Here is a 17,902-nt window from a genome sequence, read left to right as displayed (position 1 = left end):
TTAAAAAAATTTTTTTTTGAGTCAGACACGTTGGTATACACTTGTAATCCCAGTAGTATTTGGGAGGCTGAGACAGAAGGATTGCAGGTTTGTGGTCAGCCTCAGCTACTTGTGAGGCCCTCTGCAACTTAGTAAGACGCTGTTTCAAAATAAATAAAATTGGGCCGGGTGTGGTGGCACACGCTTGTAATCCCAGCAATGGGGAGGCTGAGACAGGAAGATCGCGGTTCGCGGACAGCCTCAGCTACTTAGTGAGGCCCTCTTCAGCTCAGTGAGACCCAGTCTCAAAATAAAGAATAAAAAATAGGGCAGGGGGTGTAGCTTGGAAGTAGAATGCCCCTGGGTTCCATCCCCAGGCCTCCCAAAATAAAAAACAACAAAAAAACCAAAATAAATAAAATCGGACAGGAGATGGAGTTCAGAAGTAGAATCCCCCTGAGTTCAGTCCCCAGTACCACAAAAATAAATAAATAAACATATTTCTTTGTTTGGAAGAAGAGCCTCATTAGATCAAGTCTCATCACCTTGCTTGAACCTACAGCCCTCCTGTATCAGCCTCCCGGTGGCATGTGCCACCACTCCTCCGGTTAGTATCCAGTTTAATACAGAATAGCTAGATTCTCAAAATCTGTTTCAGAATTTGATCTGTTGTGCTATTGCTTTGTTTGAAGTACTATATATATGAAAAATCCTGCCTCATACAGATATGTAGTTGAAAAAGAACCCATATTTTTATAGCCTTTTACAGATAATTGTGGATATTTTTTGATACTATTTCTGAACTTGGACAGATGGTAGGTTGTGTGTGTGTATGTGTGTGTGTGTGTGTGTGTGTGTGTGTGTGTGTGTGTGTACCCAAGGGTAGTCTACCTTTGAGTCACACTCTCCTCCAGCCTTTTAAATTTAATTTTATTATTATTATTTTTGTTTGGTGGTACTAGGGTTCCTGGAAGCCCTTCTACTCCAGGCTACGCTCCCAGACCTATTTTTACATTTTTATTTGGAAACAGGGTCTCCTAAGCCAGCTCGCATGGCTGGCTTCGAACCTGTGCGATCCTCCTGTCTCTGCCTCCCAAGTGCGGAGATTACAAGCGTGCGCCACCACGCCCGACTTATTTTATTTTTTTGAAATAGGGTCCCACTAAGTTGCTGAGGCTGGCGGGAACCTGTCTCAACCTTCCAAGTCCTACGAATATAGTCGTGTGCTAGCATGCCTGGACACATGGTAGTTTTTAAGGGTGAGTTGCAATGTTGACATTGAAACAATATCATCCCCTGCTCCCTGCTTTTTGTGGTACTGGGGTAGGCAATTGCTCTACCACTGAGATACATCCCCAGCCCTTTAAAAATTATTTTAAAATTAATTCTTTTACCAGGAACTGAACCCATGGGTGCTCTACCTCTGAGCTATAGCCCTAACCCTTTTATGTTTATTTTTCATTTTGAGACAGGCTCTCATTAAGTTGCAGAGGTTGGCCAGGAACTTGCTATCATCCTACCTCACCTTGAGTCACTGGGATTAAAGGTGTGTGCCACTACACCCAGCTTCAGTGACTTTTTTTTTTTTTTTTTTTTTGTGGAACCCACGGGCTTTTCTACCTCCGGGCTACACTCTCAGACCTATTTTATACTTTATTTGGAAACAGGGTCTCACTAAGTTACTGAGAGCCTACCTAAGTAGCTGAGGCTGGCTTTAAACCTGTACAGTCCTCCTGTCTCAGCCTCCCAAGTGCTGGGATTACAAGCATGCGCCACCATGCCTGGCCTGACCTCTTTAATTAAAATAAAAATTTAGTGAACTTTTTTTGTACTATGCTACAGTAAAATCCTTTGGTCTGTATTGCACCTTGACTGTCTCTCTTACCTGGGCATAATTTTGTGCCATCATACATTGGTCATTTGAGAATACTGATTCACTGAGCTGTGCAGATCTTCCAAATGTTAACATATTTCATGACATTGTGCCTTAAAAAATCATATTCCTTAATATCATGATTGTTTTCAAATGAAAGTAAAAATTTTAGGAAGCTGTGAAGCTCATGATGGCAGACACGTTTTCTAAAATTTAAATTTTCACTTGAAAGCCCACATTGTATAATTGGCAACAAATAGTGTCAGATTTTTCCCTGATGCAACTCAGTTCCTTTTGAGAAGAAACCTACCAAATATCCAAGTCCAACCATTTGTTTATCAGGTATCCTTTCAAGTAAATGTGGTCTTCTGTGAAAAAAGCAGCTAGTTTGGCTCAAAGAATGGGCTAGGTTCTTTCTGTAGGAAAACCACTTTAGTATGCCACAGAAGGACTTTATGCTTCTAAGGTCATCAGACAGATTATTGAAAAGAGATTTTGCTCTAGGATTAAGATTCAACAAAATTAGCCAGGCATGGTGACTAATTATGTCTGTAATCCCAGATTTGGGGATGCTGAGACAAGAGAATCATAGGTTCAAGGCCAGCCTTAGGGACTTACTGAGATTCTCAGCAACTTAGTGAGACTTTTTCAAAATAAAATATAACCTGGGCATGGTGGCGCATGCTTGTAATCCCAGCATTTCGAAGGCTGAGACTGGAGGATCATGGTAAGTTTGGAGACAGCCTCAGCTACTTAGTGAGGCCCTCTGTAATTTAGTGAAACTTTGTTTCTAAATAAAGAATAAAAAAATAGGGCAGGGGGTGTAGCTTGTAGGTAGAATGCCCCTGGGTTTCACCTCCAGGCCTGCCAAAAAAAAAAAAAAAAAAAAAAAAATATATATATATATATATATATATATATATATATATATATATATATATAATAGGGCTGAAGGTATAGCCCAGAAGTAGAGTGTTTCTGGGTTCAATTTCCAGTAAAACATGGATAAACTGGGGTGTAGCTCAGAGATAGACTGTACTAGGTTCAATCCCCAATACCAAAAAACAGAACAACTCTCTTGAAACCAAGATTTAATAAAATTAACCTTTTTTTGTGGTCCTGGGGAACCCAGGGGCAATCTACCTCTGAATGACACCCCCAGCCCTTTTTTTTATTCTTTATTTTTGAAACAGGGTCTCACTGAGTTGCAGAGGACCTCGCTAAGTGGTTGAGGCTGTCCGTGAACCTCGATCCTCTGGTTTTAGCCGCCTGGATGTTGGGATTACAAGCGTGTGCCATCATGCCCAGCTTAAAATTAACCTTTCTATTTTTATTTTTTGTGGGTCTGGGGATGGAACCCAGGGGCATTTGACTTCTGAGCTACATCCCCTGCCCTATTTTGTATTTTGAAATAGGGTCTCACTAGGTTGCAGAGGGCCTAAGTAGCTGAGGCTGTCCACAAACTGTGATCTTCCAGTAGCAGCTTCCCGAATGCTGGGATTACAAGGAAGTGCCATCATGCCTGGCAAAATTAACCTTTTAAAAATAGTATTGCATGAGACAGGAGGATCGCATAGGTTTGAACTCAGCCTCAGCTACTGAGTGAGGCTCTTAGCAACTTAGTGAGACCCTGTTTCCAAATAAAGTATAAAAAATAGCCCAGAGGTAGAAAAGCCCCTGGGTTCCACCCTCTGTACCACACACACACACACACACACACACACACACACACACACACACACACACACACAAGGTATTGCAGATAAACCTTGGTGCACTCAACCACTGAGTTGCATTGCTATTCCCCCTTTTTAAAAAACAATTGAGACAAAGTCTTGGTAAATTGCTAAGGTTGGCCTTGAACTCGGGATCCTCTTTTCAGCCTCTCCAGGTGCTGGGAGAATAGGCATGAGCCACTATGCATGATGAAAATTAATCACCTTTACTATGTCATCAAGGATATTCTTGCCAGGTGTGGTGGCGCACGCTTGTAATCCCGGCATTTGGGAGGCTGAGACAGGAGGATAGATTCACAGCTAGTCTCAGCTACTTAGTGAGGCCCCTTGCAACTCAGTGAGACCATTTCAAAATAAAGAATTAAAAAAAAAAAAAAAAAGGCTGAGGGTGTAGTTTGGAGATAGAATGCCACTGGGTTCCATCCCCAGTACTGCAAAAAATAAATTAATTAAAAAAAGGATAGTCTTAAGTGAAGACACTTATTTAATTGCTAACGCATGGTAGTGAAGAATATGACTATTTGTATGGGTTGGGGCCACCCTTGAGTTTTGCTGTTTTACCCCGTAATATTTGCACTGTCAGCGTAAATGTTGACACTGAGGAAAAGAAAATTAGTATTTTATTAGGAAGATAATTTTGACTTCTGAAAGGGTCTTGGGGACATCAGGGATCTGGGGGCCACTTGTGAAGACCCGCTAAGCTAATGATATTAGAGCCCTTCCCCGAAGGCTCCCTGGCTACCACCAGTGAGAAGCGTGTGCCTGGTCATGGCCCCAGGACATGACAAGGAAGCGGCAGCAGGCGTGAGCAGCTGTCCTGGGCTCAGAGCGGGAGTTTCTGGACTATCCCTCGTTGGAGAGGTTGGAGAGGGATTTGATCTCTGAGGTCCTCAACTCACGATCTTATGACATTGAATCTGGAGTTTGGGGACCACAGCGGTATGCACTGGAGTTACCAGTCTGTGCGTCAGAGAAGTGATAATACATCTCAATTTTCCAGTGCTTAGCAAGGGCATGGCTTAGTAAATATTGAATAAATGAATCACAGAAGTGTTAGTAGGAAGTTGGCACTGTTCCTAATGGGCTGCCTGGTGGTAGGGGGGAATGACAAATATTTCTGTCCACTTAATTTTATTGTAGTATTGGGGATAGAGTCCCCATGGGCATTCTACCTCTGAGCTACATTCCCAGACCTTTTGACTATTTGTTGTTGAAATAGGGTCTCACTGGGTTGCTCAGTCTAAGTTGTTGAGGCTGGTATTGAACCTACAATTCACCTGTCTCTGTTTCTCAATTACTGGGATTACAGGCATGCACCATCACATTCAGTTCCATCCACTTTATTTATTTTTATTTACTTATTTTTTGTAGAACTGGGAATTGAACCCAGGGCATTTTACCACCAAACTACACCCCCAGCCCTATTTTTTATTTTGAAACAGGGTCTCACTAAGTTGCGGAGGACCTAAGTAGCTGAGGCTGGCTGTGAACCTGCAATCCTCCTGTCTCAGCCTCCCAAGTACCGGAATTTCAAGTATGCACCACCATGCCCAGGCTTTTATTTATTTTAAACAATATTACTTATTTTGTGGTATCAGGGATTGAGTCCAAGGACATTCTACCTCTGAGCTACATCCCAGAACTATTTTTATTTTGAATTTTGAAACAGGGTCTAGCTGGTCCAGTCACAGAACTTTCAGATTAGTCAGGCATCTGTCTGGCCACTAGGGGAGCTGGGCCCTTCCACCTCTCAAGTCTCACAACCTGGGTCAAAAGTCACCTCCTTTTCTTTACTTTCTTTTCTTTTCTTTTTTTCTTTTGTGGGCCTGGGGCTAAAACACAGGGGCATTCTATCTCTGAGCTACATCCCCTGCCCTATTTTTTATTCTTTATTTTGAGACAGGGTCTCACTAAGTTGCGGAGGGCCTCACTAAGTAGCTGAGGCTGTCCGCGAACCGTGATCCTCCAGTCTCATCTCAGCCTCCTGAATGCTGGGATTACAAGCGTGCGCCACTATGCCTGGTGTCACCCCTTTTCTTCTAGCGTGGTTCTACACAGGAGGACCCCAACTCAGTCAACAGTAGTGCCACTCCAGACAGCCTCAGCTTGGATTTTTTTTTGCTTGCTAACCACTTTTACCAATTCTATGACCATAGTTCTCTTGGGCTCAGACATATTATAGGCTTATTTTTAGTAAAGGTGTTTTGAAAATTCAGAATCAGTTAAGGAGTAGATCTGTTCATGTACTCTAAATAGTTATAAGAACAAATTGTCCTGGTAGTCATATACAGTAGTCGCGGCTGCTGTCCCACTGAAAGAACAACGCTTGGCGAGGGTTAGGTGTGGTCCAGCGAGGCAGGGACAACAGGCTATGACTTCTCAGGCATGGCTTACCGACTAGGATGACTTTAGGAATCTAAGAGTGAGGGGAAGCAAAGGGCCTGAGGGGCAGACGGCTCCAACTCCTCCACACTCACACCGAGCAGGTCAGGCAGGTGACCGTAACATGCTCGCCCACCGCCAGGGGAGGAATCTTGCATTTTCTCACAAAGCCAGGCAGTGGTTGTAGGCAGAGTCACCTTTATTGGAGCATGACCTGTTTGAGGCTTACAACCCTGCTGCCCCATAGGTAGCTGGGTTTGAGGAGAGATAGTATCAAAAGAACGAGTCGAGCTGATGAGGCTGTGGGGACTGGCTGGAAGGCGCTGCAGGGTGGAACGGGCTGGGGCCTTGGCAGGTTCAGACTGAGGTTCAGCAGCGTTAATAATACTCTTGGAGCGTTAATACTCTGGGATGGGGCAGGCACTTAGGGGCCCTAGGGCATGAAGGCACTTGGGGCTGGGGCTGGGGCGGGCGATGTGCGGTGGGACTGGGCAAGGCCAGGCCCGGGGTTTGGCAGGCACTTTGGGGAGTGCTGGGGTTGGGCAGATTGGGCCCTGGCAGCCCAGAAGGCTTTGGTAGTGGCGGGCACAGTCTCTGGGCTGGGTCTGCATAAATAGAAGCCACTTCCCTAGTGCTCATCTCGAAGCTCTGAAGGCAGGAACTTGTACTGCTGCTGCCGGATCTGGGCCAGCTTCTTCCGTGCCTCCTCCAGTTCCCGTTCCTTCCGAAGCATCTCTTCCTGTGCTGCAATGATCTGGGGGGTGTGGGGGACAACTCAGTGATGTGTTAGGGCGGGGTAATGACTGCCCTCGCGCAGTGTCCCTCAGAGTGGCTCACCTGGGCAATGCCCCCAACCATCTTCTCCTTCACCACAACCGTCTCATTCTCCTGGTCTTCAAAGGCGGCAGCCTTCTGGGCGGCCTTCACCAGGTTATCTGAGGCTCGCTTCACCGCGTTGCCGGCAGCCTGCACAGAGAAAGGGGCATGAACTGAGAACTCAGGGGAGGCCCAGCTGAGCGCCCCTCAACTCCCTCACAGCAATGTGCACCTCTCGGGGGACAGTGAAAGCAGTACAGCCCAGGGACAGTGCAAGGGTCAGGGTTCCTCACCTGAAGCCGTTTCATCGCCTCCGAGTCCTGGTCAGCCTTGACCTTACAGGCCACTAGGAGCTGGGCTGTGGAGGCAGCTACCTGCTTGGCAGAGGAGATGAGCTTCTCCTGGCTGGCATGGCCTTGGACAGCTGCATTGGCTGCCTCACACAGGTTGTTGGTGGCTGCTGCCACCATCCGGGCCTAAAGCAGGGAGAATTGGATTAAGGCTGGCCTGTGCTGGGTCCATCTCTCCTGTAGCCTTCTCAAGTCTCCCAAACTCAGAGAGAACTACTGGGTATTGTACACTCACAGCAGAAATGAGGCCCTGGGACCACTGTCCATCGTCCAGTGCGTTGGCTGGAATGGCGCCCACCTGTGGAGGAAGGAGAAGCGCCCACTTAGACCTGTGCTCTCCTTACTTCAAGTCCTCCTGGCTGAGGAGTGGTTGTGGGTAGCAAAGCTGCCGCCTGGTGCCCATCTTCTGCATGTTTAACCACTCACCTTCCCCTGGGCCACCAATTCCCTCTGGGCAGCTGATGCGGCCTTTACCAGTGCACTGGTGGCTGCTGCGATGGACTTGGCAGCTTCCAGTATTTGCTCCTCAAAGTTCAAGGACTCATCTGCTTCCTGCAAGGAAGGGGCATGGGTTGCAGAGAGAGGCGTGAAATCGAGAGGGGGTGGAGGGCAGAGGCCTGACAGTATGGGGGGGGGGCAGGGCTGACCTTGGGTTTGGCCCGGGGCTTCAGCTGCTCTAGCTTTTTGGCTGCGGCCTCAATGGCGGCCGCAGCTCCCAGGAGCTCATTCTCAGCAATGACCGTGGGGTCCTCCGGGTCCACCCACTCTGTTCCTGGCAGGATGAAGGGGGAAAGAGGAGGTTAAAACAAAGCAGAGGGAGGTCGGAAGCACTGGGAGACTTGGTTAGTGTGACCAGGCACTGAACTGTGGGCAGAGGCTGGCTCAGAGCCATCCACCAGGACGCAGAGACCACAGCATTACAAGGCTTTCCCTTCCCTCCAGCCTCTGGCCAACCTCACCCTTCATGGCCTCGGCAGCCTGGATGAGCTCAGTGACTGAACCAGCTACCCGCTTTGAGTGTCCCGTCAGCTGTTGCTTCAGTTCTGGGTTTGGCTTCTGCAGGGTCTGAGGCGGCGAGGGGGGGACAGGGAAAAAGATCATCAGATACCCCAAGTTCCACCCTGATGGCTGAAACAGGGCACACCATACCCCACCCCATCCAGGCACGCCCCAGCCCCAGCACAGCCCTCCAGGAACACTCCAAGCTGCACACACGGCGAGGAGTGGGGCTGCGGGCACTCACCGGCTGACAAGGAGCAGGGAGAGTGATGAAATGAAAAGGAGAGATGACGCAGACAGAGAAGGGGGAGGTCGGGGAGGAAGACAGGAGACAAGAAAAGAGGAAGAGGTGAGCAGGAGGGGCGAAGACCGTAGGAATTATGGAACGCTAGAGAAAGGGGGTCTTGGAAACAAGGTCAGATTTGGGAGATAGGGAGTAGGGTGGGGAGGAGGCTTGAGAAAAATGAGAGCTGGGTCTGAGCCTTTTGGGAAGAAGACTATGTAGTCAAGGAGGCTGGGATGAGGAGCCAAGAATGCCCTCCTTACCAGTAGCACATGGTCCAGCAATTCCAGGTAGCCACTGGCACATTCTCGGCCATAGCGCAGGGCTCGAAGCCGTACATCAGGGGCCACTTCCGGGTGATAAGCTGCTTCCTGTCCCCAGAGTACTATGTTAGCTTTAGGATATAAAAGCAGTCCAGGCCGCCCCAATCCCTGTGGTCTCAGTTTCCTGTTCTGCCCCAAGACCGCCTTGCTCCCACAGCATGCCTACCTTGCAGGCCCGGAGCATGTCTGCAATAGCACGACGACTCAGGTTGGCCGTGGCAATGACGTCTTCTTGGCGACAGGAATTGCCAGCAGCAACAGCTTTGGCTGTTGCCATGGTAATACCCTTGGTCATTCGGATGAAATCTTCTGGGGTAGAGGTCTTGGCAGGTGGCTCTGGGGAACAGAAAACCTGTTGGGACAGAATAAGAAGAAAGATTTTACAGTGACTGAGACTGTAAGATAATCCATACTCTATAATTGTGTGATTTGGTTCACGTATCCATGTGTCACTTCAACAAACATTCCCTGGGTACTTATCATAAGTCAAGTCTTGCAGAAATTCCCATAATATAGCTAATAAAATAGAAGGCATATGATCACTGTTTCTGACTGATGTAATTGGGAAGTTTGTTTGAAATTAAGTAGCACTTTTTAGTTGAAGACAGCTTAGTGGAAAAGCATGTGCTTAGCGCATGCAAGGCCCTGGGTTCAGTCCCTAGCACTGAGGGAGGAGGGCTGGAGGAAATGGAGTGGAAGGGCCTGCTGCTGGCAGGAGCCTGTATGCTCTTAGAGCTGACGGAGTCCAGTGGGCTGTGGCACAGGAAGCAGAAGAGTGGGATGTGACTGGAGAAGTTGGCAGAGGCCATCACTAGTGGATTGTAAGCAGCAAAGTAACAATTTTAATAATAATTATTATTGTAATAATAATTATTATTGTTATTGTGCTGGTGATTGAACACAGGGCCTCACATATGCTAGACAAGTACTCTACCACCAAGCTACATCATCAGTCTTAATTTTTATAGTACTGGGGACAAAACTTAAGAGCCTTCTATCTCTGGGCTATCCCAGCACTATTTATTTTTTATTTTGGAACAGGGTCTCACTAAGTTGCTGAGAGCCTCACTAAAATTGCTGAGGCTGGTCTTGAATCTGTGATCTTCCTGTCTCAGCCTCCCAAGTACTGAGATTACAGTCATAAGCCACCATGCCTGGTTTTATACATTAAACATATGTAGTAATATATATACATATATATACACACACACACACACACACACACATACACACACACACACACACACACACACACACACACACACACACACACTGGGGATTGAACCTAGGGGCATTCTACTCTAAGCTATACCTGCAGACCAATTTTTTAATTATTTTTTTGAAACAGGGTCTCATTAAGTTGTGGAGGGCCTAAGTAGCTGAGGGTGGCTACAAACCTGCAATCCTCCTGTCTCAGCCTCCCAAGTACTGGGATTACAAGCATGTGCCACCACACACAGCTTAATTGATAGTTTTTTTTTTTTTTTTGTGGTACTAGGGATGGAACCCAGGGGCATTCTACCTCTGAGTGACACCCCAGCCCTATGTTTTAATCCTTTATTTATTTTTGTGGGTCTGGGGAGGGAACCCAGGGGTATTTGACCTCCAAGCTATACCCCCTGTCCTATTTTTTATTCTTAATTTTGAAACAGGTCTAAGTTGCAGAGGGCCTCACTGAGTAGCTGAAGCTGTCTGTGATCTGTGATCCTCCGGTCACAGCCCTCCGAATGCTGAGATTACACACAAGCGCCATCACACCCAGCTTATTGTGTGTGTGTGTGTGTGTGTGTGTGTGTGTGTGTGTGTGTGGTACTGGGGTTCCTGGAAACCCTTCTACCTCTGGGCTACACTCCCAGATCTATTTTATATTTTTATTTAGAAACAGGGTCTTTTAAGCCAGCGCGGCTGGCTTTGAACCTGCATGATCCTCCTGTCTCTGCCTTCCAAGCGCGGGGATTACAAGCATGCGCCACCATGCCTGGCCTCAGCTTATAGTTTTAAAAGATAATTCTGGCTGCTATATAGAAAGAATGAATTGGAGGAAACAAGTGCTAACATGTGGAGATCAGGTAGATGACTGCATGAATGAACCTAGCTGTGGACTGATGATGGTCTGGACGAGGCAGGAGAGTGGGAGGGATGCGGAAAAGAGGAAGTGAGTCGACCTGGAGAAGCACCAACAAGGCTGCTAATGAGCTGAGATGTGGAAAATGAGAGAGAGAGAGAGAGACGTTAGAGATATTAAAGCTGGGCTTTTGGATTTAGAAAATGAGTTATCCAGAGGTGCCATTTACTGGCATGGGGAAGACTGGGGAAGGACAGGGTTTGGAAGGCAGGAAGTTAAGAGTTTTAATTTGGTCATCTCTAAGTAGAGGTGAAAACAGCATGTCGGGAAGATGAAATCAGGAATTAGAAAGAAGACTGGGAGAGATGAGAGTGGGAGAGACTGAAAGCAGGGAGAGTAGGTGGGAATTTCGTACAGAAGCCAGGTGCAAGCCTGTAATACCAGTACTTGGGAGGCTGAGACAGGAGGGCTGCAGGTTCGCAGCCAGTCTCTGCAACTCAGTGAGACCCTGCTTCAAAATTAAAAAATACAATAGAGCTGGGAGTGTAGCTCAGAGGTAGAATGCCCCTGGGATCAATCCCTAGTGCCATAAAAAGAAAGAAAGAAAAGAAAACTGGTGGTACAGCAGCAAAGTGAGGGAGATTACATCATGAAAGTCTGAACAGGGGAGCTGACCATGGGGCCAGTGAGGAGGAATGAAAAGGATGCGGCCAGGCATGATGGTGTATGCCTGTAATTCCAGTGACTCAGGAGGCTGAGGTGGGAGGATCACCAGTTTGAGGCCAGCCTAGGCAACTTAGTGAAACTCTGTCTAATACAACATAAATAAATAAATAAAAATAAATAGGGCTGCCAGGTGCAGTAGGAGGATCACAGGTTGTAGCCTCTGCAACTTAGTGAGACTCAGCAACCCTTAATGAGAGCCTGTTTCAAAATAAGAAATAGAGCTGGGTATGGTGGTACATGCTTGTAATCCCAGTACTTGGGAGGCTGAGAGAGGAGGATCACAATTTTGTGGCCAGCCTCAGCTTCCTAGTGAGGTCCTTTGCAACTCAGTGAGACCCAGTTTCAAAAATAAAGAATAAAAAATAGGATTGGGGAGCCAGGTGTGGTGGTGCACGTTTGTAATCCCAGTATTTGGGAGGCTGAGACAGGAGGATCATGGTTTGTGGATAGCCTCAGCTACTTAGGGAGGCCCTTTGCAACTCAGTGTTTCAAAATAAAGAATAAAAAAAATAGGCCTGGGGGTATAGATAGCTTGGAGGTAGAATGCCCCTGGGTTCCATCCCCAGTACCACCTTACACACACACACACACACACACACACACACACACACACACACACACACACACACACACGGGGCTGGAGGCAGAACACTCAAGAGCTGGAGATAAACTTAGTAGTAGATCACCCTTGAGTTCAATCTCTGGTATCCCCCCTCACCCAGAGAAGGAAAAGAGAATTGAGAAGGGGAGTGAAGAGGCTTGGCAATGGCAAGACACTGAGATAAGAAATCAACAGCCGGGCGCGGTGGGCAGGCTTGTCATCCCAGCATTCGGGAGGCTGAGACAGGAGGATCGCGGTTCGCAGACAGCCTCAGCTACTTAGTGAGCCCTCTGCAACTCAGTGAGACCCTGTTTCAAATTAAAGAATAGAGCTCCGGGTGTGGTGGCGCACGCCTGTAATCACAGCATTTGGGAGGCGGAGACTGGAGGATCGTGGTTCGCAGGCAGCCTCAGCTACTTAGTGAGGCCCTCCACAACTTAGTGAGACCCTGTTTCAAAATAAAGAATAGAGCCGGGCATGGTGGTGCACGCTTGTAATCCCTGTGCTTGGGAGGCTGACAGGAGGATCGCACAGGTTCAAAGCCAGCCTCAGCTACTTAGTGAGGCTCTCAGAAACTTAGTGAGACCCTGTTTCCAAATAAAATATAAAAAAGGTCTGGGAGTGTAGCCCGGAGGTAGAAAGCTTCTGGGTTCCACCCCCAGTACCACACACACACACACACACACACACACACACACACACACACACAAACAAAAAACAAAAATAAAGAATAAAAAAATAGGGTAGGGGGTGTAGCCCAGAGGTTGAATGCCCCTGGATTCCATCCCCAGACCCGTTAAAAAAAAAAAAAAAAAAAAAAAAAAAAAAGAAATGACTGAGGTGGAATTTTCCTGAGTGGGGGTTGTGACCACCATTTACAGAAGTAGCACATCAGGTAGTGGGACTGGATCCAGGCTCTGTATCCAGGTGGTGATGTCCAACAGGCAGTTGAGATAAACAGAACTGGAAACTAGCTTCTTAGAGAAAGAATAAAGTGGTTAAACTCACCCAAGAATAGAATAAAGAAAGAAGGCTTTCTGTGTAATTCTGAAAAGGTCTCTACTTTTACTAGGTTGAAGGCAATTCAATGATGGCTACTAAAGAGATGTTTGAGGACCAAGAGAAAAATCAGGGTCAAGAAAGCAGATAGGATTTCAGAGTCAAATACTATAGAAACATTTGAAGAGAACAAAGGCCAAAAAGAGGTCAATGAATATGGCAACTGAGGCCGTTAGAGGCTGGAGAAAATGGGAGGATGGAAGTGAAAGCAGACCGCTGTCAAATGCTCAGGAGTCAGTCAACAGGCGAGGAATGAGCCAGGCACAAGGAACATGCCTGCAATCCCAGTACCTGAGAGGCTCAGACAGGAGGATTGCAGGTCCAGGCCAGACTTAGCAACTTAGTGAGACCTTGTTTCAAATAAAGGTGAGGAATAGAAAGACACATAAAATTAGCAGTGAGAGAAGAATGTGTGTGACTGCTTCTGTGAACGTATGCGAGGCACATGTTTACAATCTATCACATTCTGTCTCCCTGACCTGAGTATATGGCGCCCTGAGACAGGACACACTCACCGCCAGTTCCTGCCGTATGTGCTCTGTGGTTGCCTCCAGCGCCCGTGTGCCTTTGGTGGCTTCATCTTCCACAGCTTTCACTGTCTTGAGCAATGATGTCACATTGGTCACCATCACCTAGGAGCAGCAGAAGAGTGGGGGACAGGTCGTCTTAAGGAGCAGGAGGCAGCGCACTTAGCCCTCATTCCTGGTGCTGCTCCTCCTTGCCTCTGACCTTGGCAGAATTCTTGAGCTGCCATACTGCAGGGTCATCCCCGACTTTGCCAGCGGCAGCCTTTGTTGCACTGATGAGGTCTCCCAGGGCCTTGGCTACATCCTTCACTGCATTGATCAGCACCACCTGCACGGAAGAAAGGTGTTTTTGGTTTATGGAAGGAAGAAGAGGAAGAACAAGTGGTTCTGGCCAGAATTAGATGTGCCAGATAGATGAATACCTGAGTCTCAGGGTCCTCGGCTCCCAGGCTGGCTGCACCAAGCTTGACTACATCAGCAAGGCGGGTGATGGTGGCCACAGATGACTGGGCAGCCTGCGCCAACTTCTCCTGGCTCCCAGCTGCATTCTGCACCAGGACCTTGGTGTCTTCCACCAGCACCTTTGCAGTCTTCAGAATGCCTTCCCTGAGGGAGGGCCCAGCCTGGTCAGCCACCTCAGATCTCCCGTGGGTCCAGCTCCAGCTGGTCCAAGGGTCCCAATCCAGATTTTCCCCAAATGAACTACTGACATCCTGCCTCTTCTGGCCCTACATCTCAACCTGTCTGCCTCCCTCAGGCTGTTCCCTCCTCACCGGTGGTCAGCGAAAGTTTCAGTGCCCTCGCGGTTGAGTGTGCCGGCCGTAGCGAACATGATGGTGGTGTCAAGATCGGCAATGATGCCAGACACAGCACTGGCTGCGGTGATGCAGGCCTGGGTGCCACGGTTCCCAGCCTGGAGTGCAGCCAGGACATGGGAGACCTGGGGAAGGGAAAGTCACGTGGTGCCATGTGAAAGGGAAAGGCCACCCATGCCTGGGAGAGGGCTGGGAAGGCTGGGGAGGGTGGCCAAGCCCCTGAGCCCCTGGGGTGGGGAGAAAGTCTTGCAGCCCATGGTCACCTTCTCAGAGACTCTCCGGGCACACTCTATGAGCTCTTTCTTGGTGTAGGCATCGCTGGGGCTGCACTGCAGGGCGCCTGCCTTGGTGACCAGAGCAGCGCAGCCATGGCCCAACTCCTGAACTCGGTGCTTGATATGAGCACCTATCTGTGAGCGGAGGGAAAGAGGTGGATTGTACAAGGGGCACTCAGGGAACCTCCATTGTGACTGAAGGAGTCACGACAGATGTAGAAAAAACATGTAGCACAGACAAATGGAGTTGTGGGAAAAAGTTCCCTGCACAGATTTTTCTGGTTTCATATCCTTTAAGCAGAAGGTCACTTTATGCCCATGGAAAATAAAAGCACATGGGTAGCAACTAGTGAGGACTGTGTTAAAGCACAGTGGGGAGCAGGGAGAGAGGCACTTTATGCTAGAGGAGCTGAATCAGAGGGCCACAGATTACAGCTTAGCCTGTACGGGATTGTGGAGGGTCTGGGGTTGGGGATTAGGTATGTCCTGGTAAGATCCAATTACTGGCTTTCTTGGAAGGCCAGGAGTTTAGGGAAAGATGAGTTTGTGAATTTACAACAAGCAAGAACTAAGGGAACAGCAGGGACGCAAATCTGTAGCAGAGCAGAGGACTAGGGGGCCAGCAGAGGCGAGAGAGGCACAACTGCAGCCTTTAGATCCCGAGGTCTCCTTTAGCCCTCCCTGGGGGCTCTGGGCCTCTGTCCCTATGGAGCCCTGCTCCCTCGCTCATCAGGAGACCGGCCTGTGGTGAGCTCCCCCTTCTGATGCACAGGGCAGGCGAGGGTGGGAGAGCCCAGGGGCTGACATGCGGAGTACAAGGCGCAGGCCCGGGGTTTCTGTGAGGGGCGGGGAAGCTCAGGCTGCCTCCACATTTACCTCTTCATTTTCAGCAGCCACAGCCGCAGGCTTGGCCTGTGAGGCCAGTCGGCCATAGTCACTGGTCAGCTGATTGGCAAGAGGGCCCAGCTCCTCAGGGCTGGTGTTTGACTTGGTTACCTAGTGATAATGGATGAAGTGAAGTTCTGTCCACACTCAGCTCCCCACAGGCAGTCCTCTTATAGTCTCCCGAACTCACCATCTCCTGAACAGTGACCGCAATGGCCTTGGCTGTCCGCACCATAGTTGTTTGGTAATCCACAAAGGAACCTTCTGGTTCACCCATGGGTCCTTCATCTAACTGAGGGGATAAGATGGGAGAAGGGGAAAGACTGTCAGGGTTTCTGCCACTGTACTCAAGGCTCCTGGCCCAGGGTAGCCTCCATGGCGACTGGCACCCAAGACTCCAACCTGGTTGATCGCCTGGGTGATGGAGTCCACCATGCCACCAACGACCCCTGCGGCGCTGGCTGCCTCGTTGAGGGTTGTTGTTAGGTCCTCCACGGCCTCTGTCATCATCTGCACGGCTTCCTCCAGGGCTTCCTGGGTGTGAGCTGCTTGCTGTGGGGCACAATGGGTCAGTGGAAGGCAGCCCTGCTGCCCTGCTCTGCTTCTCTGAATCTTACCAGTGCAGCCCCTCCCTGCTGCTCCCTACCTTGGGGTTACCACCAGCCTCCTTGGCAGTGTACAGCAGTTGCAGGGCAGACTCTGCCAGTGTTTTAGTCTGGTCCAGAAGGGCCATCTGCTGTGGGTGACTCAGGGTCTTGGAGGCAGCCCCCACTGCAGCCAGGGTGAGTGGCTCAAAGTACTGGGCCATCTGGGACACCTGAGGCAAGGGGTTGGAACAGGGGTCAGGTACCTTCTCACCCTCCCCACCAGGGCTCTCCATATGCCTCTTTAGTACCTTGTGTCCCAGCTGGGAGGCTTCAGCCCGGGCAGCACTGGCCAGGGGCTCGATGAGATGGGAGATCTCCTGCACTGCTGTGAGCATCTGGGTGTGCAAGGCCTGGGGAGGAAGTAGGTATCAGCTCTCCTTGTGACCTGTAGTAGGACTCTGATGCACAGAACCCCCCCCCCCTTTTGATGCTGTGGATTAAACTTAGGGCCTTGTGCATGATATACATGTGCTCTGCCACTGAGCCAAAGCCCCAGTCCCCATTACTGTTTCCAATTAGAAGGCCTTAATCCCCAGGGCATCTTTGATGGCTCTGTGAAGCCTACTCCCTGGTCCCCCATGTTTGAGTCTGACCATCTCCCTTGCCAGGTACAATCTTTCTCCTTACCTCCTGAGAGATTCCCTCTCGGGGAGCAAGCTGTTGGCTGACTGCAGCAAGGGAAGCCTGGTCTAGGTCTCGTAGACAGCTGTTCAGAGCTGCAATGGCCGTCTCACATTCCAGCTGCCCTGGGGCCTTGTCCCTGCAGATGCATTACAGGTTCCACACCAAGAACATCCCCTTCAAGCAAGGCTAGCCTATCTCCTTCCTGTATCCCCCAAGTCTGGGGCAACAGATGTTTTCAACACATCTAATTGCACCTGGGTGCCCACTCCCCCCACTCAGCCACAATGATTGTCCCCAGCCACACACATCTCCATCCCTTAGTACCTCATGCTCGTAATAAGCTTCTTGATGGAATCTGAGACAGTCCGGGAGTGGCCGGCCAGCACTGACCAGCGCGGGGGGTCCCGGGGGTTGACTGCTAGGGCCCGTGCTGTTTGAATCAGTCCCCCAGCACTCTCTAACATCGTCTTGGCAGAGATCACAATGGGCTCCATGGCAGCCCGGCCCTAGGGAGGGAAGCAGGGAGGTAAGTCTCAACACCTCAGGAGACAAGGGGCACACTGGCCCGCCGGTTCTCTCCTCCAAGTGCCTCACCTCAGGGCTGATCTGGGCAGGGACGCTGGAGAATTCAGGATTGGATGCAAAGGCGCTCAGATTGTCCACAGCCTCCAGCAATGGGGCTGTTGCTGCTCGGCACTGGGCGCGGTTCTCTTCTGTGAAGGCCCCATCCAGCGCCTGGAAGTGACAGGGAATTCCTTAGGACTGAACCTGGAGGCACAGAAGGTGACGCCCAGACCCCTCTCCAGGACTTAAAGGTGGGAAAGGCTGGCCATGGTGAGTCTGGATAGGAGAGGGCTGGGGCGCGGGCAGAGGATATGGTAGGAGGCCTTGGAGAATGACTGGGGGACTCGAGTTGGGGAGAGAAGATGAGAGGGGT

The 17,902-nt window shown here is 49.4% G+C and overlaps 1 protein-coding gene across 3 annotated transcripts in view; it reads right to left on the bottom strand.

Annotated features, from left to right (window-relative positions):
• Positions 1-6,598: 6,598 nt before the first annotated feature.
• Positions 6,599-17,902, bottom strand: part of TLN1 (talin 1) — a gene marked incomplete at both ends in the record, with an annotated part of 30,077 nt that continues 18,773 nt past the window's right edge. For 2 of the 3 annotated variants that reach the window (XM_080709376.1, XM_080709377.1), the window contains 22 exons: positions 6,599-6,724; positions 6,808-6,936; positions 7,080-7,262; positions 7,372-7,434; positions 7,563-7,688; positions 7,784-7,908; positions 8,096-8,201; positions 8,682-8,789; positions 8,908-9,093; positions 13,708-13,824; positions 13,922-14,047; positions 14,142-14,325; positions 14,493-14,659; positions 14,798-14,944; positions 15,686-15,805; positions 15,885-15,986; positions 16,097-16,246; positions 16,341-16,511; positions 16,590-16,691; positions 16,969-17,101; positions 17,290-17,471; positions 17,560-17,700. In XM_080709376.1, coding sequence (XP_080565502.1) covers positions 6,599-6,724; positions 6,808-6,936; positions 7,080-7,262; positions 7,372-7,434; positions 7,563-7,688; positions 7,784-7,908; positions 8,096-8,201; positions 8,682-8,789; positions 8,908-9,093; positions 13,708-13,824; positions 13,922-14,047; positions 14,142-14,325; positions 14,493-14,659; positions 14,798-14,944; positions 15,686-15,805; positions 15,885-15,986; positions 16,097-16,246; positions 16,341-16,511; positions 16,590-16,691; positions 16,969-17,101; positions 17,290-17,471; positions 17,560-17,700 — 2,994 coding nt within the window. The remainder of the gene's footprint in view (positions 6,725-6,807; positions 6,937-7,079; positions 7,263-7,371; positions 7,435-7,562; positions 7,689-7,783; positions 7,909-8,095; positions 8,202-8,681; positions 8,790-8,907; positions 9,094-13,707; positions 13,825-13,921; positions 14,048-14,141; positions 14,326-14,492; positions 14,660-14,797; positions 14,945-15,685; positions 15,806-15,884; positions 15,987-16,096; positions 16,247-16,340; positions 16,512-16,589; positions 16,692-16,968; positions 17,102-17,289; positions 17,472-17,559; positions 17,701-17,902) is intronic. The other variant, XM_080709378.1, reaches the window with a different exon arrangement.

The sequence above is a fragment of the Muscardinus avellanarius genome, assembly GCF_963383645.1.
Source record: "Muscardinus avellanarius genome assembly, chromosome: 13".
Taxonomy (NCBI): domain Eukaryota; kingdom Metazoa; phylum Chordata; class Mammalia; order Rodentia; family Gliridae; genus Muscardinus; species Muscardinus avellanarius.
This window is presented reverse-complemented; position numbering and strand designations above follow the sequence as displayed.